At 38.2% G+C, this 10,082-nt stretch overlaps 1 protein-coding gene across 1 annotated transcript; it reads left to right on the top strand.

Moving 5' to 3' along the window:
* The first annotated feature begins 204 nt into the window (after window positions 1–204).
* On the top strand, window positions 205–9,396 carry LOC107842579 (cysteine-tryptophan domain-containing zinc finger protein 7). Its single transcript, XM_016686503.2, has 11 exons — window positions 205–789; window positions 1,284–1,356; window positions 1,446–1,579; window positions 1,698–2,096; window positions 2,204–3,498; window positions 3,659–4,089; window positions 4,180–6,041; window positions 6,242–6,399; window positions 6,868–7,028; window positions 8,287–8,441; window positions 8,652–9,396. The coding sequence occupies exons 1-11, from the start codon at window positions 667–669 to the stop codon at window positions 8,865–8,867; spliced, it is 5,007 nt and encodes a 1,668-aa protein (XP_016541989.2). The 5' UTR covers window positions 205–666; the 3' UTR covers window positions 8,868–9,396.
* The last annotated feature ends 686 nt before the right edge of the window (window positions 9,397–10,082 follow it).

The raw sequence follows: 10,082 nt of genomic DNA, 5'->3' as shown, positions 1-10,082 counted from the left end.
TTGCTTGATTTTGTACTCACACAGCTGTTACCAATTCGCTCATTGCAACGCGCCATTCGACGCGCCATTACAAAATTATTTCCCCCAAATTTTTAAAATTTTGGAAAATTTCACCACTTGGTCAGAAAATAATTTGGAGTGAAAAATAAAAATAGATTAAATAAAAAAATGCAATTAAGACGGAAAAACTAAAGAAAACGACCTAAAAAGGGAAAAAATTAAATAAAAAAACAAAGCATTTTTTTCTTCTTCTCTTTTTTTTTCTCTATACCCCTGTGGTATACACATCAACAATAACAGAAGAAGAACATCACATTTGGGGAATTTATTCGATCGCTCACTTGGGTTGTTAGATTCTTCTAATACCCATCTTCCTGGGTTAATTAACATTTAATTTTGAAAGTACTTTGCTGTTTTAATTTTGTATAAACAACTTGGAATTTTATATTATATACCTAGATGATCAACAAGTTCAATGGTAGTTTATGATTTTGAAGGTTGGATAGGTTACTGTGAAATTCCTTTCAGGGTTTTTCTGAGTAATTTAATGGGTCGAAGTTGGATGTTTGAATTGTGACTGGTATGTTGGATTTTAGGATAGGTGGTTAGGGTTAAGGGTTTTGGGGCTAAAAAGTTGGGGGAATTTTGGGGTTAGGGTTGTTATTTATGAGTTGGGGAAATAGTAGGGTGGAGATGATGGAAGAACTTGAACTTGAAGAAGGAGAAGCATGTCACTACAAAGATGCTGAGGATACAAGCATTGACCCTGACATAGCCCTCTCTTACATTGTAAGACTTGTTTTTTTTTTTTTTTTTTTCCTATTTTTTCAATTTGTTTTCAAAATCTAACAATTCTTCTAGTGCCTTAATATGGTTGCAGTTTTGCCTTTTGTAGTTAAAGTTTGGTTTCATTTATCAATGGTCTGAGTAAGAGATTAGGATTTACTAATTCAAATTCATTATAGATGGTTCCGTGACTCTGTAAAGAATGTAGTGAATCAGGCAAATAATTATGGTTGGCATATAAAAGAGAACTTTTGGGTTTGGGAATAGAACTGGAAAAATGGACATCATTGGGACATTGTTTTAGAGATATTGCTTTCTAGTTGTGCTGGTGAACTTTTGGACCATTTCTGCGTAGTAAAGTGTAAAATCCTCTCTCAGATTGCCTCCGCGTCTCACTCTGCAATACTGGGGTTAAAGTGTATGTTACAATATGAGTAGTTATTGGCATAGATTTTACAAAACAATGACAGTACAACTGTTGGTTTTCTGTGTGAAAGGATGAGAAGCTTCAAAGTGTCTTGGGTCATTTTCAGAAAGATTTTGAAGGAGGCGTTTCTTCTGAGAATTTGGGTAAGTAGTCTGGTAACAAGTACTATTGATCATAGCTAACAGCTTTAAATCTCTAGAATAGCTGATTAAATTTCTTTTATTTTTGGCAGGGGCAAAATTTGGTGGGTATGGTTCATTTTTACAGACTTTTCAGCCCTCCCCTTCAATTCTATCTCAGCCAAGAACTCCACAGATATCTCAAACTCAAGGCCAATCAAGATCACCTAACTATTTTCCCTCTGAGGTATGTTAAAAGTTTGTCTTTTGTTGAATACTTGGAAGCAATAACACTTTGTCCATACCTTTTATCAACTTGGGAACTCTTAGTTTAACTTCTGTTTGGTGGTTGTGTTTCTGTCCAGGGACCTCCTCAGAACTCAATGCCTGTGTCTGATCCTCCTTCAACTCGGAGGAATGGTACAGCTGGTTCTCGCGATGGTCATACCTTGCATGATTCAAGGGTGTTTTGTGGGGATGATTCCACAAGACAAGATTCATGCTTTTCTGCTCAAGAATCTAATAAGTTCCCTGCAAAACATGAAGTTTCTATGATTAAGTCACGTAATCCCACTGATCAGAGAACACTCAAACTTCGGATTAGGGTTGGTTCTGATAAGACAACTCAGAAAAGTACTGCTTTACACACTAGTCTTGGGCTTATCTCTCCCTCTTCATCACCGGAAAATAGTCCTACTGAGAGTGCTGGAATGTTGTCCAAGTTTCAAGAAATTCACAGTGATTCTCCAGCCAGCATCCTTCAGGTAAGCCAGTTTTCTGTTACATAAAAATATCTCTTTTCCCACACAGGAAAAAAAAGAGAATACCATCTGATGCTATTTTAACTTTCTGTTTTTTCCCTTTGTAACAGACTATGACTTCTTTCCCAGTTGCTGGAAGTGTGCTGCTTTCACCTCTCCATGAGAAATTATTGACTTTGTCAAGAAATGAAAAACTTTTTGAAGAGAATGAGCATGCGGCTACCGCAAAGGATGCTAATCCTCAATCTGTCATGTCTGCCAATAGTTCAACTGCCAGGCTGGAAGATGGAGATTTCTTGATCAGGAAGAAAACTAACTCAGGTGGTAAAAGTGAATTTGTCGAGGAACCGAATTCAGAGGTCAGAAATGACACGATGTCCTTGTTTCAGAAGAACTTGGGAATTGAGAGCTTGGAAAACAGGCGTTGCTTCTCAAATGACGTTAATCAAAGAGTCATGCCTGATATAGTATGTGATACTCATGAATCAGTGAAAGGTGCTGGTGGGGCACCTGATGCTAAAAAAATCACAGAGAAGGAAGTTCCTATGAAGAAAAGGGAGATCAATCGACTTAAAGATGAATTGTTTGGTAGTGATTTGGATAAGGATGACTCGGTGGAATCTTTATCTGACCTAAGCGGTGACAAAGATGAACACCAAGAAGTAAGAAGTAGATCAGTGGAACTCCAGTTAAAAAGTTTTCAGACAAATGCTTCTGTTGATAGCATGGAAGGTGGCAGGAGCAAATGCAGCAGATCAGTCCCTTCATTTAGAGCTGATTCTGATATATCCGAGAGTGAAAGGGATTCTAGTGGGGCTTTCTCTCTGAGAAAGAAAGCTGTTATGAAAGCTGCAAGCCATAAACCTGACCAACCAAGGATGCCTCACACGGAGAAGCAATTATCTGAAGGCAAAAAGAAATTAGCAGAACATCAACGTAGTTTGAAGCCAGCTGCAGATGTGGCAGAGGTTAAAGGGGTTTCTGCTACTCTCAAAAACAAGAAGAGTTCTAAGAAGGATGTCCCGGTGGCTCATGTATTTGATGCACAGTTGGAAAAACCCACAAATCAACTGGATTCTCTGGGTAGACCTCCAAGTGATAAGTTGAAGAAATCTAAACTGGAGGCACGTAAAGGACAACATGCATCTTCTGCTAAATCAAAACAGATGCCAAACAAAAAAGTTGATAGTCATGTGGCATGTGCAACCCCTATGAAGGATCCTTCAGCCGTGGGCATACAGGGTGCGAAAGAGCTGACATCTGGAGCTGAGCCAGCAGTTGAAGCTGTCGTTATTGAAGAAGATTGGGTTGCCTGTGATAAATGTGAGAAGTGGCGTCTTCTTCCATATGGTACAAAACCCGAGCAACTGCCTGAGAGGTGGATGTGCAGTATGTTATACTGGCTGTAAGTTTTCTGTAGTTTTTGGATTTTATTCTCTTTTCATGGTTTGTTCAAAGTCTTAGTTCTCTTTTATCGGTTTACACATGCTTCAATACTGGTTTTCCATCTTTGTAAATAGTTTCTGTATTGCTATAATTTGGCAAATCGAAATTAATCTTTGTAGGCCTGGAATGAACCACTGTGACATTAGTGAGGAAGAAACAACAAGAGCTCTTCATGCCCTGTACCAAATGCCCCTCCCTGATAACCTAAATGGCCTTCAAAATCATGCTGGTCGAAGTGCCTCTGGAGTAATTTCAGCTGATATGCATGGGCTCGGCAGTAACAGTCAGATTGCGGGTTTTTACATGGCTAATGGAGGAAAGAAGAAACATAAATTAAGAGAAACACCAAACACAACCAGCAATCATGGTCCAATGTTGACCACAAACTCAAACTTGCAGCATGAGCTGATCAAAAGCAGAAGTTTGAAGAATGTGAACCAACCTATAGCTGAATCAAATTCAATTAGCAAATCCAGTGCACAGATTCCAGTTAAGTCGTCTGATGTCCTTGGCAAACATTTGAACACACCGAAGGAGCGCATGGCTAATGGTATAGCGTTCATCTTCATGCTAGAATTTCTTCCTGCCTGTCATACCTCTGTATAGATTTTTAACTTGCTTCCAATTATAACATATTCAGGTGGTGAAAAGCCAAAAAAGAAATCGAAAAGGGAATCCGATCAATATGATCAAAGGGATCTGAAAAAATTAAAAATCAAAAGTGACCAGGCGTTTGTGGCTACTAAGGAAGTTGTGACGGGTATCCAGGACTACCATGAACGTGGTGATTTGAAGGAGACAATGCCCGGGCTGGCAGAAAGGTCACAAATTTTGGAAAAGAAGCATGGCAACCGAGTCCGGGATTCAAGGGATAGTGGCTCGATTGACTTAAAAACTAATATTGGAAGAGAAATTTCTGTAAAGAAAAGAAAATTGAGGGATCAAGGCTATATAATGAATTCACAAAGTAATGGTAATCAATTGGGCGACAGTGATGGCAATGCACTTGTGGGAGAGGTTAGTGGTGAAAGTGGTTTCAGAAAACAGAAGAAACCCAAGGTGTTTTATTCTGAGAAAAAGGAGTCCAGTACATGCAAGGGTGAAGAGAAATCATCAAGAATAAGAGCTACAATTACTAAAATTGTTCTACCAGGAACCAGGGATTTTCCTAGAGACAGAAGTGTAGAAAGAGAGCATCAGACTAAAAAGCCTAGAGTGAAGGTTCAGTCAAGATTGACGATGGAAGATATTGATTCATTGAAAAAGGACTTGGGATCTGAACAGTTATCAACGGCTGCCACTTCAAGCTCTTCAAAAGTTTCCGATTCCCGGAAACGTAGAGCAAATCACCAAGTGAAAGGCTCACCTGTAGGGTCCGTTTCCTCATCTCCCCTGAGGATGTTCATCACGAGTAAGGCTTCACCTGCAAGAAGGGATAGTTCAGGGAGAGATGATGCTCCATTGGATGATGTTGGATGTTCAAGAAAATATTTGGATGGGGATGGCGGTTTTGAGAGTGATAAATCTAGGATCTTGATAAAGGGAAAAAGACCAGGTGTTCCTCATCCGGAGGTTTATGAAAGTTCTTTGCTAGATTTCCGGGGTACCGATGCCAGGGAAAAAATTGAATCATGTGTTGTACATTCTTCTGAGGTTGGAAATAGCCATATGGGTAATAGTAATGTTGATGTTCTGGAGGAATGTAGCCCCTATATGACTGAGAAACATGCTGCATATTGCTCTGATGGCAACGGTAGAGTGAGCAAGAAACATGTTTCTATGCTTAACGAACATAAATCTGTCAAAAATTCTTCTTTTCAATGTAAGGTGAAAGGCGGGAATGCTGGTTTTAATACTCAAAGGGTAGAAGAGAATATATCTGGTCAACTGGGCAGCAAGGAAGTCCTGAATTCAAAGATTGACCATAATAATCTTGACTCTAGTACGAAATCTGTAAAAAACAATCAGAAAATTAATAACAAAGATCCTACACATTGTAGTGGTAGCAGGAAAGAGCACCGATTGAAGCATGATTGTATTGGGTCAACTACAAAGTTGAATAGTGTGTGCGACATGGAAGGAAAAGTTCTTACAAAGCAAAAAGCTCATCAAGAAATTGATGCTCGAATTGCAACAAATGGTAGATCAACACAGACAGAATCCAGGGATCCAAGGTCACAAGTTGGTGTACATACTGAAGATAAATTAGGCACATCAGTTATTAAGAGCAAACCTGCTTCAGGTTCCCAGAAAGGAAGTTTTAAAGATGTAGGTATGGCTAATACTTCTGTAAGTGCCAGAGTGTCAAGTATGCTAAAAGATCCTGGCATCGGTATGTGTCAAAATGTGAGTCACAACAACATGGGGCATTTGGAGCCTGATCATTGTGCGGTGCAGGAATCCAGTGGTCCCACCCCCTCAAAAAGGGAGACCTCTAGTCAGACTGCTTCTATTGTCTTGAGAAAAGCTGAAGAGCTTAGAGATTTTGCTGATCGTCTTAAGGTTCTACTAATATCTCTTTTCTACTTATATTTTTATTTCAAGTGGAACTTGATGCTGGTCTATCTCCTAGAGCTAGTTTCTTCTCTGCTTCTTTATCTAGTTGAGTTTATATTGAAAAAATAATGAGCCATTCTCCTTGTTTACGAATGTCTGAAGTGTGTATTTGTTAGTTTTTTCCTAATTTTTGAAGCTATTTGCAGAACTCTGGATTGCATGATGATTATAATCAAGCTTATTTCCAAGCAGCATTAAAGTTTCTTCAGGGTGCTTCGCTTTTAGAAAGCTCAAATGCGGAAAGTAGTAAATCCGGGGAGATGAATCAATTACAAATCTATAATATCACAGCCAAACTTTGCGAGTAAGTGTAACTTCAAATTGAACAGATCCGTTAGATATACCATTTCAGAACAACTTATTTAACCTTCTGTCTATTGGGAAAATTTCCGAACTTGCAGCCCCTCAAATCTGTAACTGATGCTTTATCTTCTGGTTTACTGTTTGGCTCAAGCTCGTACCGTTTTATAAAGAACCTCTGCTGTACCAAGTTTTTACTCTGCAGAAACTTTTGTTGATTAATTTTTTGATAAGTAAAACTACTGTTTATTTAATTAATGGTTTTCCTGTGGAGTGCTGCTGAATATCCTAAAGTTAAGTATTGACATGACTCTTTCTGCATAGAAACTGGTTTGTTGCAGACAAAGTTGAGTATTCTACGTTAACTTTTCCATATATAAGCAAGTCTAAAGTTGGTTACAACTATCTAATTACTCTTGTCTGATGACTTCTCTTTTCTCTTGCTATTTAATATATACTCATAATGTTGCAGAACTTGTGCACTTGAATATGAGAAACGCGATGAAACTGCCACTGCTGCTTTGGCCTATAAGTGTATGGAGGTTGCATACATGAGGGTGGTATACTGCAAAAATATGAGTTTGAGTAGAATTTGGCATGATCTGCAAGCAAGTTTGCAAGTTCCCCCTCAAGGTATGTTGTTATGAAGTACTGAACGTTAGAGTTTCTCGTCTTGCAGCCATCAAAATTGCCAGCAGTTGTTAGCAATATCATATCACGAAGCCTCCCTTATTCAAAGGAACACCATTAGGCATAGATGGAACATGATTTTAATTTGAAAATAAATTTTGTTAGCGGAGATGTGGTTAAAACAGATAACCACCCCCCTTTCTGCCCTGAGAAATTACAATTGATGTATGTTTTTCATCACTTTTAGCCACGAGAGATCTAGATCAAGAGCATAAGAAGCTCGATAGGCGTACTGATTTCCTAATTCAACACTTCATATTTTCCACTTATTTTCAGTGATAAACAATTCCAAAGTGGGAAAAATAAGACTTCCTAATTTAACCGTTTTGATTCTCACATGCCTCAACGCTTTGTTTTGTGGCAGAGGCAGTACATTGCGAGATGTGTGGTGGACACTCATTAAGAGTTAGCTTAGTTGGTGAACCAATTATGATTAGGATAGAGGGGCAGACCCCATAGTGGATTTCTTGTTTCAAAGAACAAATCTTGATTCATCCAGATGTACTATGCATAAAGAGATGCATATCTGTAAGTGAGAGTTGGGAGGGGAAGCGGCATTGGATATTTGAATTTTTTGAAGAAATCTCATTGGTTGAAAATTCTCTGTTGTATAATGAAGTCTTCAAGCATGAGATGATGGGATTTGTCCTATTTTTTGGCCGTGCTTGGCGGTGGGATTTATTGTGATTAAAAGAACTGAGTTGAGAAGAATGTGCTTAGCCACAATGTGGAAGCTGCAGTAAAAAAAATTAAAAGGAAAAAGGAGAATATGTCCTCGTGGAGGGGATTTAATTGTGATGGGAAAATTGAAGTCTAACGATGTTATAATTGTATGAATAGAGTGTCAGTGGTTATTATTTGTTGATTTAATTAACATATCTGTTTATCTGGCATTCATGGTTTATAGTAATCTAGCTTTGTTTTAATGGAGGACTGTTGGCTTTCACATGATTTTCCCACTTGCAAGAATATGCTTTAGCATCTATGTGATTATAATGTGATTCTGGTCCAAAAGTTCTCGATAATATTCGTTGTTGGATCATGTTTAGTCCATAATTTTATTCAGGTGAATCTCATTCATGTGAGTTTCCCGTTGAATTTGGATATCTTTTAGCGTATCTTGTGTGTATAATGTGATTCTGCTTCAGATATTCTCGATGCTATGTAGTTGAATCACGTTTAGCCCACACTTTTTATTCAGGTGAATCTCCTTCATCTTCCGCATCTGATGTTGACAACACACACAATCAAACAGTGGCAGAGAAAACTGCTTTATCTAGAGGCAGTGGTTCTAATGCTGGAAGTCATGTCATTGCTCCTCGAAACCGTCCTAGTTTTGTTCGTCTGCTTGACCTTGTAAGTTGACTGGTATATGATTTCAGACATATTGGTACGAGTTCACAGTTTCGTTGGATATTTATAGCGTTCTTGTTCCTTTATTGTGTGTCAAATGACTCTGAATACTGGAGGAGTCTAGGGATTTCTTCCCTTTTGAATTCTTATATTGTTTTTGTGTAGCTCCCATTTCTGTAGGTTAAGCAATTAAAAAGATGTAAAATTTTGCAGACAAAGGATGTAAATTCTGCAATGGAGGCATCTAGGAAAGCACAGAATGCTTTTGCAGCTGCCACAAACCTTGAAGAGGCAGAGAACAAAGACGCTTTCATTTCCGTTAAACGGGTAATTGACTTCAGTTTCCAGGATGTAGAGGAGCTAATACATTTGGTGGAGCAAGCTATCGAGGCAATTAACCATAATGGTTTTGGTGGCGGTAGAGGATAAATCAATCCTGTATTTAATGTGCTTCTCCCATCAGAAGCAGGCCCTTGGATATGGGAAGGAGTGATGACCTGCATTGCAATTTGGTGAAGAGGCATGCTGTTACGTGTGTTATATTCCTGTACATGTGTACAAAGTGGGATTGATTTGCTATTTCATGAAATTTTGAGAATTCAACTTTTTGGTATATGATAAGGGCACAAATGCTCAACCTTAAAATTTACAGGTTGGGATGAGGTGTATAAAGTTTCAACTCTTCAAGGATTTCGGAGTTTACTTAAGATCCAGTTTTGAATATTAGGTTCTTTTCTTGGGAATAGAGAAACATAGGAGTATGGATATTGAGAGCATTAGGTGACATATCTAAGTAGACATGAGTTCCAATGTAGTCCCAATGTTTCATCCTTTACTAGAGGACTTGGATCCTTGGGTTGCCATATGGAACTTCATTTTTTTCTAATGGAACATAAGGCACAATTTTGGTGGAGGAATTTAGTGAAATTACTATGTTATCTTCCATTATTTCTTGTTACTCCTTTCTCCTTAAATTTTTTTATCTGGTGAAAATATATGAAAATTAGCCGCTGATTCTAACTCACAAATTTGTTTTATGTACTTGGCGTATTACTAAGGAATCTGCCAAAAAAGAAAAAAAAAAAGAGAAAAAAAAAAGAGGGGAGGAGATCGCTACAGAATGGCATTTTTTGGTATGTAAAAGAAAGGATTGGATTACATGGAGTTGGTCACTTATGTCTGCATTTCTGTAATCATCTTATCAACTTTTGACTTCTTTTCTAAATGAGCCAAGAAGGCTGGTTGTGTGGGTTTGTGTTATTTTGGACAGTTTGTTATCCGTTAGATCTGTTGATCTCAAAAGAACGTGCTGCTGAAGAAAGTTTTGCTGTAAGTTGTGCCATACTACCTTTCCTTTATTTGGATTTATGAAGATTAGATTTGAGTTTCTTTCTAGTTTTCCTGGCTGAATTTGCAGATGATCTTATTGTGGGTATTTGCAACAGGAAATCTATTTAGTGCGGTAAACGAGTCGGGAAATGTGTTCCTCCTGAGACAGAGTCTAACCCTGGTTGCTCCTTGTGTTCTGGTAAGGCATGCCAGGTAAGGCTAATCTTCTGTGGTCCTTTAATCTTTTCACTTGATGTTTATTAAAGTTTCTAGCCTGATTAGATAACAATAAATAATTGAATCTGTGTTGTGTGC

This window comes from Capsicum annuum, chromosome 1 (genome assembly GCF_002878395.1).
Source record: "Capsicum annuum cultivar UCD-10X-F1 chromosome 1, UCD10Xv1.1, whole genome shotgun sequence".
NCBI lineage: Eukaryota > Viridiplantae > Streptophyta > Magnoliopsida > Solanales > Solanaceae > Capsicum > Capsicum annuum.
This window is presented reverse-complemented; position numbering and strand designations above follow the sequence as displayed.